This window comes from Geotrypetes seraphini, chromosome 1 (genome assembly GCF_902459505.1).
Source record: "Geotrypetes seraphini chromosome 1, aGeoSer1.1, whole genome shotgun sequence".
NCBI lineage: Eukaryota > Metazoa > Chordata > Amphibia > Gymnophiona > Dermophiidae > Geotrypetes > Geotrypetes seraphini.
Genome location: NC_047084.1, coordinates 82,374,189 through 82,392,782, shown reverse-complemented (window position 1 = coordinate 82,392,782; position 18,594 = coordinate 82,374,189). Strand labels below are relative to the sequence as shown.

Sequence of the window (18,594 nt, the reverse complement as noted above, 5' to 3'; positions counted from 1 at the left end):
TTCTGTTTTCACAATTTTGAATAAATTTGTGTTATAGTTGTGCTCCATAAGTTTACTAATCCCTGGCAGGATAAGTCTAAGATGTGTACCATTTTGGAAAATATAAGTGAACTGACAAAACACATTTCTTTTATTTTTAATGTGCATCAAATTACACCTTTAAGCGCACACAACCGTAGCAATAAAGGAGATAATAAAATGGTCCTGTTCCAAAGTTTGCATACCTTTCGTTCTTTTGCATCAATGATGGCTTGCAGTCTTTTCTGATAGTTGGAATTTGTTGCCAGAGAATGTGGTGAAGTCAGTTAGCGGGAGAGGGCCACCACCACCTCAGGTGTCTCTCGCCCTCGCTATGCCACTGGCTGAGGATGGCCGCAATGCCTGCAGACAGTTGTATAAGAAACCCATATCATCAGTGACATCATTGTATAGAAGAGGGATATATAAAATCTAGATGACATAGTAATATTGCTGTAGCTCCTATAACTTTTAAGATTATAGTGTGAGCAAAAGGTACCCATCTTTGAGGTATTATTATACCTAGCATTGAATCATGTCCTTGTGTCTTAGACCCACTTTTACAAAGGTGCGCTAAGCGTTTTAGCGCATGCTAAATCAATACGTGTGCTAACCGCTAATGCGTCCATAGGATAACATACACGCGTTAGCATTTAGCGCATGTTTATCGTGCACTAAAAAGCTTAGCACACCTTTGTATAAGAGGGGGTTAGTATTAACTGACAGTAATCTATCTCCATCATATTCTTAGAGCAGTAGGTAGCCTGTAAGTGGAATCGATAAATGGTTGTTGTGAAGACCATTTATATTCATGGACAAAGTGACCATGATGTCATAATGTAATGGAAAAAAATGATATTAAATAGCAGAGTGTCAAAGAGTACCTATATAGAGGAGGAGGAGGGGCTTAAGTTAATTAGGGCAGTGGTAGGCAATTCCAGTCCTCGAGAGCCGGAGCCAGGCCAGGTTTTCAGGATATCCACAATGAATATGTACGAGATGGATTTGCATGCACTGCCTCCTTGAGATGCAAATCTATCTCATGCGTATTTATTGTGGATATCCTGAAAATCTGACCTGGCTCTGGCTCTCGGAATTGCCTATCCCTAAATTAGGGGAAGTGGGGAGAGTGCATCCACATATCATGAAGGCATAAGTTTGTAAGGTTTGCAATGGTATTATATGAGTTGTTATGATGCCAATATGTAACTATGGAAATGGATTTGTTCTGGTTACAAAAAAATAAATTAAAAATAATTATTCAGTACAGAAGACATAAACTCGAATGACTATATGTTGTATACCATAACTTCTGTTGTTTTAGGTTCGAAAGAGTTCAAGTTCCCAGGAGGAATAATACAATGGGCTCGCTATCGCAAAGGTGGAATTGGATTAAACAAGAATGAGAGCATTTTTAGCGAGTCTATAAATGAAGTGAGTGTTTGGGAGGCGCTTTTGTTTAATATGAAATGTGACAAAAGCAATGATTGTTGCCCCGTTATAAGCACTGATTTTATCCCATCAGCTATTTTAACAATATCTAGATAGCAGGTGCGGTTAAGTGCATTCAGAAAATAATGGTGAATGTTGAAGACCTGGGGCCAGTACTGGGCAGACTTGCACGATGTGTGTCTGTGTATGGCCTGGGGAGGACTTCAGCGGCTGGGAGGGTGTAGATGGGCTGGAGTGAGCTTTGACGGAGACTTCAGCGGTTGGAACCCAAGCACTGAACCGGATAGAGCTTTGGATTCTTGCCCAGAAATAGCTAAGAAGAAATAATTTAAATTGAATCAGGTTGGGCAGACTGGATGGACCATTTGGGTCTTTATAATAATAATAATAATAAATTTATTATTTTATACCGCCAGTACCAAGAGTTCTAGGCGGTTTATACCATAATAAACTGAACAATCAGCGAAATACATTCATACCATAAAAATAAAATCATTATAAAAAGTTAAAAATGTAATTGCAATCTTAAAAATACCCAACTAAGTAATAAATTTGTCAAACAAAGAAGACAACTAATTTTCAAAAAAAACAGTAAATATGGCTTGATGAATACATTCACCAAGCCAGGATTGTAATTTACCTGCCTGAAACGCTAAGATCCTATCAAGAAAGGTCTTATATCTGACACCATTTGGCTTAGGATAGGCAAATAAGTAAGAACTTCTTGTATTCCTTGATGGTCTATATAACTCAAAATGAGGAGACAGGTCAATTGGAGACTTTCTTGATATCAACTTAAAGCAAATGCAAGAAAATTTAAATAAAACTCTTGCTTCCAACGCCAACCAGTGCAATAAACGATATTATGGACTAATATGGTCATTCTTCTTCAGACCAAATATCAGTCGAACCGCGGTATTCTGAATTATTCTCAGTCTTCTTAAAATTTTGGGGGAAGATCCCAAACAAATGATGTTACAGTAATCCAGAATAGGTAAGATCAATGATTGCACCATCTACTATGTAACTACATAAGCTGAACTGCATAATGATAGGACAGCTCTTTATTGTGGCCCAATTTATACTATTATCTCATGTCAGGGGTAGGGGACAAGGGGCGCAATCCAGTTGGGCTTTCAGGATCTCCCCAACAAATATGCATGAGATCTATTTATTTAATTTGTTTTCTATCCCGTCATCCTCAAAGAGCTCAGGATAGGTTACAGGTTAACATACATAATATACAGTTAACAGGTTACAGTTTGCCATTGTTATACTACGTGGGTTTTTTTTTAACCTCTATTGCAGGGGTAGGGAACTCCGGTCCTCGAGAGCCGTATTCCAGTCGGGTTTTCAGGATTTCCCCAATGAACATACATGAGATCTATTTGCATGCACTGCTTTCAATGCATATTCATTGGGGAAATCCTGAAAACCCGACTGGAATACGGCTCTCAAGGACCAGAGTTCCCTACCCCTGCTCTATTGTATGTAAATAGATTTCATGCATACTCACTGGGGAAATCCTGAAAACACGGTTGGACTGTGGCCCTCATTCCCCACCCTGTATGTGGTTTAGTGTTGAATGTCGGCATTTAATAATAATTAATTTTTTTTGTATACCGCTATACCAGAAAAGGTTCAAAGCGGCTGTCAACAGAAGAAAAAATACATCCAGTCAGTGCAGTTAAAATAACATAATGAACAGTCAATTAAAATTGGAATACATCAATTAAGAAACAAGGATGAATTAAACAATAACACAGCTAAGATATGAACATGTCAAACAGACGTGTCTTTGACAATTTTCTAAAATCGGAATAGGAAGTAGCCTCTAACATTGGTTTTCCGAGCCACTGTTAGAGGCTATTTCCTATTCCGATTTTAGAAAATCGTTAAAGGTGCCAACTCTGCCTCAGGACAGACCATAAATTAGCCAGTTTAAGCTTAGGTGCTAACTGCAGATATTTCCAAACAAGTCAAACTGACCTCACATTCAGATTAGTGACCAAACCTCAAGATTGTAACCACCACATTTAAAGTCACTCAGAGGTATGAAACTCTTCAAGGAGGGAGCCGCGCCCCCCTAGTGGTGAACCAGAGTTTACTTTCCAGTCATTGCAACTCTGTTGGTGCTGGTTACGCTCCAAGGTTGATTACAAAAAATAAATAAATAGATATCGTTACAGTCTTTCAAACACTCATGTGGAGATTCTTTGTTTCTTTTTTATCTTTTCAAACGAACATCGCTCTGTGAATAAGTACAGTGTAGCTTGATAACTTAGCTTGTGACAGGTTCGGGGTCTCTACGTGGCCCCGTTTCGGTTTCTTCTTCAGGAGACCCTATCATAAGTATGCTGAAAATCCTTTTCAATGCTGGTAGAATATTTTAAGTTTGCGATGTAGCAACATCTAAAATACAAAGTGTATACAAACAGCCGGGTTTGAGAGGAGAGGTTTCACTATCCTCACTACGGCAAAATTTCTAAATAAGTTATAAGGCTAATACAGGAAGAGAGACACAGCAAAATTACATACCGTCAAAAGAACGCTGCCGGTACTAGAAATTTCAACTGCCAGAGGAACCACAGCGACAGCTCTCCGGTTTAAATGTATACAGGGGGAGGAGTTTGCTAAACGTCAGAATTATGGCTGACGTCATTCCTAGATGTGATTCAATGTTTATCTTCCAAAAGATATTGCTAGATAGGTCCATAAAAATAACTAATTACTGTTTTACTCCCAAAAATTGAGAGGTAAAACTACAGTTGTCACTGTGAAAGCAGCGAAGTATGAGTCGGGTTGATGTCACCAAGGAATCATATTCATAAAAAAGCGATCCATTCCATTTCGCTATTTAAGCCATGGGGCTGCAGCGTATTCAAAGTGAAAATCCACTTCTGTTCTTGTCTCCAAAGCACATGGGCCACATCTCCTCCTCTAGTTAAGTTAATAACATTAAGTACTGAAAATTTGAGATCTGTGATCGCATGCTGGTATAGCAACCAATGCTGGACGAGAGGAGCCTCTTTCACCTCAGAACGGATTCTACTAATGTGTTCTCCAATCCTGGTTTTAATACAGCATGTGGTACAACCCACATACAGTAGATGGCACGGGCATTGAATCACGTACACCACTTGTCTAGACTCACAATCTGTGGCAGAAGTTTTAATTTTGCTTAGACAACTATTGTGCGTGGACATGTATTGTAAAGTGACACTATATTGGCACATTTTACAGTGTCCGCATGGAACATGTTGCCCTGCCATCCGTTCTGCTGGGTGTTTTACAAACTGGGACTGTACCAGCTGTTGTCTGAGATTACGTTGTTTGGAGAACGCGAAGCGGGATGTTTGTTGAAATGTCTTGTGATATTGCATAATTCCCCAATGCTTTTTGATGATCCTTTTAATATCAAATGCTCGAACTGAGTACGGGAGGACACATACTAGAGTGTCCTCCTCTTCTTTAGAAGTGGGATTCAACAATAGAGATCTATTGGCACACAGTCCTCTTTTATATGCTTTTTTGATTACTGATGTTGGATACCCCCTTTGTATAAATCGCATTTTCATGTCATTAGCCCTACAAACATACTCCTGAACTGTAGTACAAAGTCTTCTGAGTCGTAAAAACTGCCCCACAGGAATGTTGTTTCTTAAATGTTTAGGGTGAAAACTGCTGTATTCCAATAAGTTATTTCTATCCGTGGGTTTGCGAAAGATAGTGGTAGAAAAACTACCTTGGTGTAAGCAAATCTGTATGTCTAGGAATGATAACTGTCTCACGTCAGTGCTCATGGTGAATTGTAAATTGCTGTCACAGGAGTTTAACCACTCCAGAAAAGTTTGAAAATCTATAGGTGTTCCTATCCATACCGCAAAGATATCGTCGATGTACCGTTTCCAGAATAAAAAATCTTTCCAATATATGGATGTGTATAAAAAGGTTTTCTCAAATTTAGATACATACAAGCATGCCACAGACGGAGCCATCTTAGCCCCCATAGCAGTACCCTTGATTTGTTTATAATACTGCATATCGAACTGGAAATAGTTCATACTTAGTGCGATATGTGCTAATTGTATTAACAAATCTATTCTATGTTGAGACAAATCCAATGCCAATAATTCTTCTTTAATAATTTCCACTGCGGCATTCTGTGGAACGTTGGTATACAAAGCTGATATGTCTAACGTGAGAAGTGTAGCGTGTGCGGGTACATCATGATATTGTTCTAAAATGTTAATCATGTTAGCTGAGTCACGAACATAAGAAGGAGCCAAGGGAACTCTATCTTTTAGATACATATCAATAATGGTAGATAGAGGTTCTAAAATGGAACCTATTCCAGAGACAATGGGTCTTCCTGGGGGATTGTGGAGAGATTTGTGAATTTTTGGGACAAAATAAATCACAGGGATCCTAGGGTGTTTACATGAAAGAAACTGAAATTCTTTATCTGTAATAATCCCTGCTTCAACAGCATATACTAGAAGTGTAGAAATGGCATCCCGTATGTGTGGGGTAGGATCTTCTTGTAGAGGAATATAATAATTTTGATCTGATAATTACATTACATTACATTACATTACATTACGGATTTCTATTCCGCCTATACCTTGCAGTTCAAGGCGGATTACAAAAGATTTGACTGGACATTTCCAGAGATGATCACATTACAGAGGATTTTACTGGACATTTTCCAGTGAGGATACAATTTTTTTTTTTTTTTTCTTGGGGATCTTATGGGTTGGATAGAAAACTGAACAGTGTCTAGCAGTGTGATATTAGCAAATGGAAATGGAACACAGTTAGAGTAGGCAAGATTACAATCTTTTTATGGTCTGTTTATATGAAGGGTGATTAGGTGTGATATTGACGTAAGGCTTCTGCTACGTATTGATCAGAATCCATAAGTACTATTCCTCCCCCTTTGTCCGCGGGGCGGATAACGATACTCTGATCAGACATAAGGGATTGCAAAGCAAAATGCTGAGACTTAGTTAGATTATGACGTACTCTAAGTGGATTTTGTTCCAAATCACTAATGTCTTTTAATACTAAATTCTCAAAAGTTTGAATATGAGAATCCACTGTTCCTGGAGGGCACCATGTGGATTTGATCCTTAACACATTATCACTAGTAGATGACAATGTTTCAAGTGACTCATCCTGATGGAAAAAATGTTTAAGCTTGCATTTCCTAATGAACTTAAACATGGATACCCTAGTGTCAAAAGGGTAATATGAATTAGTTGGCACAAACGACAATCCTTTGCTTAGTACAGATAATTCTACCATGGTTAGCATTCTATGAGACAGATTAAATACATTAGATACTAAGGTGGAGCCCTGTTGTATTTTGTTCTGGTTGGTCTGCGTGGATTTGGTAATGGCCCCCCCTGAAAATGGACCGACTGAGTTTGTTTGGGGCCAGAAGTGGATGTTTTGTCATCATCTGAGGAATCAGAGGATGTGTGTGTATACGTGGAACGTTTTTTGTTTTTATTGCTACTGGATTTGTCCATCCATGGATAGACAAAACCTTTCGTGTAGTCAAGTTCATCTCGTCTTAGTTTTTTGATCTTGTTCTTACGTAAATCTTCCCTAAATGCAGCAATTTTAAGATTGAGCTCTGTTAATTTTTGGTTATAATCCTCTACAGTGTCTAAAGATTTTAAACTCTCTTTAGCCTGATCTAACTCAATATTATATGTTTGCAATTCTGTTTTTGTTGTTTCTATTACTAATAGCATTAGATCTAGGGAACATTTATTAAGCACCGCATTCCACTTGTCCCAAAAAGTTGGATTATCTAAGAAAAGTCTGGGCGCTGTTCTCATCCTCAATCCTCGTGGGATCCTCTTCAAACGGCAATATTCAGCAAGCGTGGCTGCGTGTAAATCTGCATGAGCCACCCGTTTAAATAAAGACTCAATATGGTCCCAATCTGTGGGAATGGTCGTTGTGTCCTCTGACGTGAATAAATGAAAAGAGGCCAATAAATAACTTATTGGAATACAGCAGTTTTCACCCTAAACATTTAAGAAACAACATTCCTGTGGGGCAGTTTTTACGACTCAGAAGACTTTGTACTACAGTTCAGGAGTATGTTTGTAGGGCTAATGACATGAAAATGCGATTTATACAAAGGGGGTATCCAACATCAGTAATCAAAAAAGCATATAAAAGAGGACTGTATGCCAATAGATCTCTATTGTTGAATCCCACTTCTAAAGAAGAGGAGGACACTCTAGTATGTGTCCTCCCGTACTCAGTTCGAGCATTTGATATTAAAAGGATCATCAAAAAGCATTGGGGAATTATGCAATATCACAAGACATTTCAACAAACACCCGGCTTCACGTTCTCCAAACGTAATCTCAGACAACAGCTGGTACAGTCCCAGTTTGTAAAACACCCAGCAGAACGGATGGCAGGGCAACATGTTCCATGCGGACACTGTAAAATGTGCCAATATAGTGTCACTTTACAATACATGTCCACGCACAATAGTTGTCTAAGCAAAATTAAAACTTCTGCCACAGATTGTGAGTCTAGACAAGTGGTGTACGTGATTCAATGCCCGTGCCATCTACTGTATGTGGGTTGTACCACACGCTGTATTAAAACCAGGATTGGAGAACACATTAGTAGAATCCGTTCTGAGGTGAAAGAGGCCCCTCTCGTCCAGCATTGGTTGCTATACCAGCATGCGATCACAGATCTCAAATTTTCAGTACTTAATGTTATTAACTTAACTAGAGGAGGAGATGTGGCCCATGTGCTTTGGAGACAAGAACAGAAGTGGATTTTCACTTTGAATACGCTGCAGCCCCATGGCTTAAATAGCGAAATGGAATGGATCGCTTTTTTATGAATATGATTCCTTGGTGACATCAACCCGACTCATACTTCGCTGCTTTCACAGTGACAACTGTAGTTTTACCTCTCAATTTTTGGGAGTAAAACAGTAATTAGTTATTTTTATGGACCTATCTAGCAATATCTTTTGGAAGATAAACATTGAATCACATCTAGGAATGACGTCAGCCATAATTCTGACGTGTAGCAAACTCCTCCCCCTGTATACATTTAAACCGGAGAGCTGTCGCTGTGGTTCCTCTGGCAGTTGAAATTTCTAGTACCGGCAGCGTTCTTTTGACGGTATGTAATTTTGCTGTGCCTCTCTTCCTGTATTAGCCTTATAACTTATTTAGAAATTTTGCCGTAGTGAGGATAGTGAAACCTCTCCTCTCAAACCCGGCTGTTTGTATACACTTTGTATTTTAGATGTTGCTTCATCGCAAACTTAAAATATTCTACCAGCATTGAAAAGGATTTTCAGCATACTTATGATAGGGTCTCCTGAAGAAGAAACCGAAACAGGGCCAAGTAGAGACCCCAAACCTGTCACAAGCTAAGTTATCAAGCTACACTGTACTTATTCACAGAGCGATGTTCGTTTGAAAAGATAAAAAAGAAACAAAGAATCTCCACACGAGTGTTTGAAAGACTGTAACGATATTTATTTATTTATTTTTTGTAATCAACCTTGGAGCGTAACCAGCACCAACAGAGTTGCAATGACTGGAAAGTAAACGCTGGTTCACCACTAGGGGGGCGCGGCTCCCTCCTTGAAGAGTTTCATACCTCTGAGTGACTTTAAATGTGGTGGTTACAATCCTGAGGTTTGGTCACTAATCTGAATGTGAGGTCAGTTTGACTTGTTTGGACTCTAGCATTTTTCTGACTTCCTCTAGTTTCTAACTAGTATTACCCCAGTGATATCATAAGGAAACTGCAGATATTTGGCAGCATGTACTTCTTTACATGCAATTCTGTTTTGCATCTTATTACTATGTAAAACATGTTGTCCTAATTATTTGCCTTTTAGTGTGTGTTAAAGGGCATTAACGTGGGTTAGTGCCCTAAAGCAGATTGATAAGTATTCCCAAGTGGTTTAGTTGAAGACATCTAAATATCTTAGATACTGTAGATATTCTATGTGACAGAAATAAATACCATTTCTTTATGTTTCCAGCATGCAGACACTTTGACCTTAGGCACACTCAGAATATATACCAATGGCTTACGCCAGCCTCATTTTCACTTCAACGCTCATGAAATGGGATATGTCATTACTGGCTGTGCAAAGGTAATCTGTTAGAAGCAATTTTCAGTTCTCTTTTTTTCTGTTTTGTTGACCAACCGTGAACTGTTCAGTACAAGAGTTCACTTCATCCAATGCATGAAGTGTGGAGAAGGGCTTAGGTTTATGCTCACAAAGATAGAGCAGAGGGCAGGATAGAAAGTAGCAAACAAGGGACATTACAGTGTATAGAGTAGGTCCAATGATGAGTGATATTTGGGGCTCAGTTTGCTACTTCAGCAAAATTCAGAGCCCTAGAGAAAGTAAAGTTCCTCCAAGGAATATTATCGACACCTAGTGGCTAGATTCAGGAATCATATTTACTGCGTTTCAGAGGAAGCCACAGACTCCTGTTTAGAAATTGTGGTTACTATAATTGTGCTAACTAGAGTTTTGTTAGGTGTTTATAAAAATAGAGGAAATAAAATCCAGGTAGTTTCAAATATACCCCCCTATGTTACAAAGCCGTGCGGCAACAACCCCAAAGCCCTTTAAATCTCTATGGGCTTCGGGGCTGTTGCCGCAGTGGCTCGTGCTAAACAGCTTCAAAAAAGAGGCCCTTAGTGCAACAGAGATTGTTTCTGATTGAGTTGGAAAACCAAAATAGAAGAAGAAAACTGGCAGGCCAAAAAACATCTGGAGAATGGGCCAGATTCTACAAATGACGCCGATATTGGCAACCGCCTAAAAAAGGCTGCTGATCGCATGTCAATCATGCAACAGTATTGTGTATAGATCGCAGCCACCTCAAACATAGGTGCCAGAAATGTACGCCGGGGTTTTGAAGGCCTACATTTCTGGCATTTATGTTTGACGTGAATCACATCTATGGAAACACCTAAGGTCATTTCTGGTATTCTAAGGCACCTCTGTAGACGCAATCAAGGTGCCATTTTTGTGGGTGCCTACATTTTTATATGCAATTTTTGAATCATTTTTTAACGGCTTTGCCAATTAAGGTAGGTACTGGTAGGGCACCTAACTTAAGGTGCCATCTATAGAGTATGACCCCCAAAGCTCTTCTATGCGTACATTATTTATTTTAAAAATTTCTTGTCACCTTTAAATCAAAGCGGATTACAATAAAACATACAAATTCAAATATCACATGCAAAACACACACACATAAAATGCACCCAAGAATCAAGTAAACGGACTCTTAAGGGGGAAATTCTATAACCAGTGCCTAAATTTAGGTGTCGGTAGGCGCCCTTCCAATGGTCAGAAAAGGCAGGGTTAAAGCGCCTACCAACACCTAAATAAAAGGTGGCTGAAATAGCTACTGGAATCGCGGCTAGGAAGCCGCTTATGGCCGCAGAAGGCCAAAGTAGGCATGGCCAACCCCCAAAGTAGCAAAGTTTTGATAGCAAGCGGCAGTAGTGAAATGGAAAAAGTTTACTCTTAACCTTTGTTCCCCCGACCTTGAAAAAGAATTGCGAAACGCGTCGGGAAGGGGAACCGATGATAAAAGATAAAAAGATAAGTTATTCTAATTTATAATAAAAAGTTTTATAAAAAAAAGATTAATAACTCTAATACAAAAATGGAATGATGAAGAGTACCACATAATTCCACCAATTCTACTATGAAAAGGTGGATTCTGAATGTCCATTGATAAAGTACTAGTCCATTCAACAATATTTGGTTGAGTGTGGAATTTAAAGTGGGGCAACCCCCAAAGTGGCATTAGGTGATCTAAAGTGGCTACCCAGCCATGAATCACGCCAAGATAGGTGGCTGAAATGTAGGGCTGGGAAACCTACATTTCAGCCGCCTATCTTTGCCTAGTCCGCAGCAGCCAACTATGTCATGGAAATTCCCCCCCCCCTCTCCCTTCAGCTGAGTATCAGAGATTCCCCAAAGCCGCGATTCTTTAACCGGCACCCAGAACTTGCTGTTCAGCTGATGGGGGAGGGGGGAATCCCCATGCCGCTCTCGGCTGCTGCAGTCTAGTGGCCAAGATAGGCAGCTGAAATGTAGGTCTGGGTTTTCCAGGCCTACATTTCAGCCACCTATCTTGGCGTGATTCTGTAATGGGTGCCCTGAAATGATTGACAGGCGATCGGTGGCCACCTTGCGCCGGTTACAGAATCCGGCCCTAAGTTATCAATTTCCTTTTCTTCAGGATTTCATTAGATTTCTAAGAATGTAATCTAATTAGTAAAAGGGCTGAACAAAAAGGTGTGTCTTTTATTTATTTTATTTTAAAAATGTCTTGTCCGCTTTAAATCAAAGCATATTACAATAAAATGTACAAACACAAACATGTTTTTATATTTTGTCAAAAAAGTTTTTTTCTGTATAACAATGCGTTCTGCTAATATACTATTAAAAAAAAAATCTACATGATAGTGGTGGAAAGGTGCCGTACTTTGAAAAATTGAACAATTTGATTAACTTATCTCCAGATTGGAATCATTGGTACTGGACCCAGTACTGACTTTAATATTGGGGTTGGTGATGTCTTCTTCTTCCCCATTGGAACCCAGCATTATATTAAGAGCATATGTGATGAAGACTTGTTTATGATTCTGGCCTTCAGCACTGGTGATCAGGTAAGACAAAATCATGTGAGATCGAGGGAAGGAAATACAATATGCCTAGAAAGGCTAATGGGACAATTCTATAAACTGACACCTCAGTCTAGGTTCCCCAATACTGCATACATAGCACCAGGTGTAATACAGCATCTTGGTGCAAAGATTCAATTATGGAATATAAACCTAAGTTGGCATTGGTGTACCCTCTTAAACCATGTTTATGGCAGGCGTAAGTTGGCATGCCTAGATGTGCCAAGTGATGCACGTAATTTATTACATTCTGTAATCTACACATGTAACTGGGAGACACAAATATGGCCCACCTATGTTCTACCCACTTGTACACCCCCCCTTGCACTATAGCCTTAGGTGCTACCTAAGGCATTATAGGCACTTATATAGCACTACATATAGGTATAGGTACTATACCTATATGTAGCACTTATATAGCACTTATATAGCACTTATATAGCACTTATATAGCACTACATATAGGTATAGGTACTATATGCATATAAAGAGCTTTTTAATGAACACATTCATAACGGCGTTTCGCTGTAAGTAAAGAACATTCTTGTCTAATCACCTCTGTATGCACTTTGCCTTAATTCTCACTTGTCTAACTTGCTTAGATGCTCCTACACTAATAGATTATTGTCAAGATGATATAATATTTATTAATTTTACATCTATTACTATAAAAATTGGAACATGTGACTAGATCTGTATAATGATCTGTTAAATGGTTATCTTATAACTCAATTATATGGCTCTGAAATGGATTTACATTCAATATGAAAGTACCTATACCTATATAGGTATAGGTATGGGATATATACAGTGTGTAAATAATACCACCTTACAACCAAAGTGGCTTACTTATTTACAGATATTTTCTCTATTACATGTTTGTGTGTGGTCTGTGACTGAGTGAAAATGTAAATGGATGTTAAAGGTAAGAATGAGAGAAATGGGGGATTATTCCGGCCTATATTCAAAATGGATATGACTATTGACTGGTTAAAATCGCTTGTGTGTGGCTATCTGTTAGTGGCACTTAACTGGTTGTCTTCATTGAAAATGAACAGCATCAAATTCAAAAGCAGCTAACATGTGGCCGTTCCAGGGGCTGAGTCAGGTTAAGTGCCGATATTCAGCCCCTCACCTCATACGTAAATCATTTAAATCAGACCGCATAAATAGCAGTACTATCTTTAAGCAGTGTAGGGTGATCATGGGGACAATATCCAGCATTGAATATCCAGGAATAAATAGTGTCAGGCAGCAAAATGCTTACCACCACTGGCTGAATGTTGGGGGAATTATTAATAAGCTTCTTGTCTTAGGGATATTTCAAAATTGTTTGGAAAAAAAGTACTGGCTTGTCAGAAGAGGTTGTAGTATTTAAACACTAGGGGGCTCATAATCGAAACGGAAATATGTCTGAAATCCCGCCTAAATCGGCACTTGGACGATCAAAAAGACAGGTCGTCCAAGTGCCAAAAATCGAAACGGATTTTAGACGTATCTAAAAGCAGCTTAGGTCTTTTCCCTGCCACTGTACACCCAGAGTAAAAAGGGGCGTTATAGGAAGAGTGGTGAGGGCGGGATTTGGGCGGGATGTGGACTGACCTAGACTTAGTCATACTGCAAGTACAACCGAAAGTTTAACGAGACTGCCTAGACAGAACTTATATGTTGTAACTTAGGCAATCTAAAACTAGATATACGTGCCCAAAAGGTATCCAAAATGACCAGATAACCACTGCAGACACAAATTACAGACCCCCCCCCCCCACTACCCTAGTAATCACTGACCCCCCCAATACCATATAAATCGGAATAAAAACATACCTACCTGCCTCCAGAACATCAGAATTTGACATAGGAAAGCCTAGTAGAGCTGCATAGAGGTGGCGTATGTAGTCTGGGGAAGGGGGGGAGGGGGGTGGATGGGCTAGTGAACCAGAGAGAGGAGGACCCAGGCTTATAAGCCACTCTAACCACTGCATTCATGGTGAAACATGTGAACCCACCAAAATCTTACTGTACTGCCATATAGGTGCCTCCTGCATTCATAAGGGTTATTGGGGTGGTAGATAGGCGGGTATAGTAGGTTTGGGAGGGGGGGTTGTGGGGTCTCACTATGATCTGCAAGGGAGTTATGGTGAGATATTTATGTGGCACCCTTTTTGTGCCACATAAATATCGCAGCAGTTCGCAGCAGTGCCCTGTAAGGTGCTCCACTACTCTGTTGCCATGTATGGGTTCATTACTTTGCTGACTTTGCCCATGTCCAAAAGGTCTTGTTCTAGGCGTTTTTGACTTGGATGAATTTTTGGATGAGAATGGTGTATAAAGATAAATGACTTGGCGGTCTGGACAATCAAAGGGCTGGACATAGAACTAGATGATTCTCAAAAAATAATATATTATGGATGTATTTTTTGAGCATGGACTTTTAACATGTCCGACTTTGGGTGACTAGCGACCTAGGCCCAAAACGGACTTAGACGGTTTTTTTTTGTTTTTTTTTTTAAATTATGTCCCTCCAGGCACATATATTTGTTTCATTTGGCTCATTAGTTGAATTTAACATTTAGGACCAGATTCTAGTAATGGCGCTGTAAGTTAGGTGGCGGTAGGGTGCCCTACCACTGCCTAACTTAATTGCTTTAATTGGTTCAATCGGTGTAGTAATTGACTGCGCCAAATAAAAAAACCAATTGAAACACCCATAGTTGCCTCCAAAAACGGTGTTGTTGTCCAGTCTAAGGAAGTGCCTTGTGACGCCTAAGGTCTCTGTAGGCATGGTTAATACCGGAAGTGACCTGAGGTGCCATTAGGCGCATCTGTAGAATCAATTCTCATAAAAGGTAGGTGCCAGAAATGTGGGCCTTTAAAACCCAGACGTGGCTCCGAGCTCGAAGAATTTCAAAACCCGGACAAAGTGTCAGGTTTTGAAAAGCCGTCCGGATGCCAGGACAGTCCTCTAAAAAAGAGGACATGTCCGGGTAAATCTGGATTAGAGAATGACACGGTGACAAAATTCATCACCGTTCCCGTCCCCGCAGATAACCGCGGGAAATAATCCCATGTCATTTTCTAGTGTCTATTTCAACCCTCAGTCCTTCTACACCAGCATTCTTCAAAGCAAAGCTTGCGGGTCAGTGATTGTGGCCATTCATACTCTGATTCTTATGTGAGCCAAGGATAATGAATCCATTGTGACATCACTGATGTGATTGGCTCCTAGGCACTGGTGGAATGAGGCATTATGACATCACAATATCTGCTCTGGATACCAGAGACTGTCATTCTGTAGTGTCTGTTTCAACCTCAGTCCTTCTACACCAGCATTCTTCAAAGCAAAGCTTGTGGGTCAGTGGTTGTGGCCATTCATACTCTGATTCTTCCCTCTCTCCTTAAAGAATGACATGAAGATGGTTTCCCGCGGTTATCCACGGGGACAGGAACGGTGATGAATTTTGTCATCGTGTCATTCTCTAATCTGGATGTCTAGTAACCCCAGTAAGTGCCCAAACATACTGCATTTTTTGTTAAAGGGCTCCTAAGTGCAGAGCTAGCCCAAGCTAGGCAAGACTAGGCATTCGCCTTTTACTTAAAAAAAATAGTGGAAAAGTATCTGTGGTCTATGCAGCGATGGGGCTGGTGTATAGAAGAGGTAAGTATGTATCAGTCATGTTTCTTTGGAAGTGAAACCTAGAAAAAGAATTTTTTAAAATGATCTTGAACAAGTGTTACTTGAGGCCACTACATACACGGACTTTAGAAAATCCCTGAAAACTCGACTATTTAACAAATTCTAAATTCCCATACCCAACTCTTCCTCGCCATGACCCTTCCACCTCGCCCCCTAATTCCAAGGCCCAAAACTAATTATACTTTCCACCTTGAATCTCATGTACTGACATAATGTATCTTTATTGTAACCCACCTGCACCCCATGTACTGACAAAACGTATCTTTATTGTAACCCATGTACTGACTAAATGTATCTTTATGGTAACCCACCTATATCCCTTACACTGACAAAATGCACCTTGATAGTAAACCACTTGTATTGTAACCCACTTGCATCCCATGTACTGACAAAATATATCTTTACTGTAACCCACTTGTATCCCATGTACTGACTAAACGTATCTTTATTGTAAACCGTTTCTATCCCATATACTGTCAAATATATCTTTATTGTAAACCGCTTCGAACTTCACGGTATAGCGGTATATAAGAAATAAATTATTATTATTATTATTATTCTAAAACTCTTATTGTCTTTTCGGCAGCTTGAAACTCTGGATATGGATGACTATTTCCATGCCACAGCAGACCATATCCTGGCCCAGCTTTTCTTAAAGAAACAGGAAGAATTCAAGAAGATTCCAAGATTTAACGATGATCAAGCAGTTAACCTACCATGAAAGCGATTCTGGCTTTTCAAAGGACGTGGTTTTATATATTTGTAGATGGTCAATCTCTACAGGCAAAAAGGAGCTACACTTCTCCCTCTGTATTCATGGTTTCAGCAATCGCGGTTTTGATTTTTCGCAGGTTTTTGCTTGCTGGCTCCCTCCCCCAAATGACATCAGTTTGCATAGAGAAATCGACGATTCCAAGCATTCGCTGAGAAAATCGCCAATTCTTGGCACTTTCTTCACCGTGTTTTTGCCTCTCCTTCAGGAACAGGCCAGGTCTCCCACCATGTTATTTGCGGTTTCACCATATTTACGATGGTTTTTAATAGAAAACAGTGAATAACAAATAAAAAAGTTATTCGCGGTTTTTCTGTATTTGCGGGTCTGTTAATCCCCTATCACAGCGAATACAGAGGGAGAAGTGTATTTATATTTTTTGTCATTACTCTCCGAGCAGGTCTTCTTCTGGCTATGGCTGTTGCTTTTAATAGCTGAACCCTATAAGTTAAACTAAAAGAAAACTTCTGTGAAAAGCACCAGTTAAAGATTATAGATATGCAAATCTATTCAAACGAAGGTTGCAACCTCAAATTACCAAAATTAAAACACCTGCATGTTTGTTGAACTTGTCCAATGACAAGCCACATTTGTGTCATGTTCATACAGGATCCTTGGAAACTTCAAAATGTATACAAGAAAATATTTATTTATTTTTATTTTTTAAAATTTCTATACCATTTTATATCAAAACGGTTTACAAAATAATTGCATACATAAACCCCCTCTTTTTCAAATGCGCGCTAAGTGTTTTAGCACGGATTTAGCATCTGCTGAATCAATGCATGCGCTAACCGCTAACGTGTCCATAGGATAACATGCACGCATTAGCGTTTAGCGCGTGATAATATTTAACGCGTGCTAAAAAGCTTAGCACACCTTTGTTAGAGGGGGAAAATGTTAAAATAAATCGGAACAAGTAGAAACAAACAGCATTAATTCTAACAACAGTCTACTCAGAAAAATGCATCAACAAATAATATGTTCTGAATGTCATTGGATTTGTGGATCTACCTCAGGTTTTATTTTTTTTTGATCCAGAGGAATTTTCTTCAGATCCAGTCTGTAGTTCTGATCTTTTTATTTTTATTATTATATTTAATTTTTATTAAGTTTTTAATATATCATAAGTAAACACTTGTTACAGAAAACCAGAAATTAATTAAATACATAAGGAAAATATTAATAGAACTATTAATAACATCTTTCTTTCTTAGACCACCACTAGGGGGAATTGACCACAAATCCTATGGAGAAAAAATTTTAAAGAAGAAAGCAGGTTATGATTAATAAACCCACAAAATCCTTATTTCCATTTAAGACTGTAAATCACTAGAAATCTTTTTAAGGTCAAGAAAGGCTCATTGTTGCATTGCTACAAAAAAGGTGTGCTTAATCCCCAAATATTGGATCAAACATTTACATGGATATATCAATAGGAAAGTAGTTAAGAACATAAGAACATAAGAAGTTGCCTCCGCTGAGGCAGACCATAGGTCCATCCTGCTCAGCGGTCCGCTCCCGCGGCGGCCCATCAGGCCCATTGCCTGAGCAATGGTCTATACCTATCTGTACCCCCCAATCCCTTTTTCTTCTAGGAATCTATCCAAACCTTCTTTGAATCCATTTAGTGTTTTCTTGTCCACAACAGCCTCTGGAAGCGCGTTCCATGTATCTACCACCCTCTGAGTGAAAAAGTACTTCCTAGCGTTTGTTCTAAACCTGTCCCCTTTCAATTTCCCCCAATGCCCCCTTGTACTTGTGGTGCCCCTTAATTTGAAAAATCTGTCTCTGTCTACTTTTTCTATGCCCTTCAGGATCTTGAAGGTTTCTATCATGTCTCCTCTAAGTCTTCGCTTCTCCAGGGAGAAAAGTCCCAACTGCTTTTCTCCCTGGAGAAGCGAAGACTTAGAGGAGACATGATAGAAAC

General features: G+C 39.4%; 1 protein-coding gene across 1 annotated transcript in view; it reads left to right on the top strand.

Moving 5' to 3' along the window:
* The window catches only part of LOC117358345, a 50,746-nt gene extending 34,133 nt beyond the window's left edge, over positions 1–16,613 (top strand). Inside the window, exons 6-9 of the mRNA XM_033940015.1 lie at positions 1,343–1,452; positions 9,521–9,634; positions 12,037–12,183; positions 16,479–16,613. Coding sequence (XP_033795906.1) covers positions 1,343–1,452; positions 9,521–9,634; positions 12,037–12,183; positions 16,479–16,613 — 506 coding nt within the window. The remainder of the gene's footprint in view (positions 1–1,342; positions 1,453–9,520; positions 9,635–12,036; positions 12,184–16,478) is intronic.
* The last annotated feature ends 1,981 nt before the right edge of the window (positions 16,614–18,594 follow it).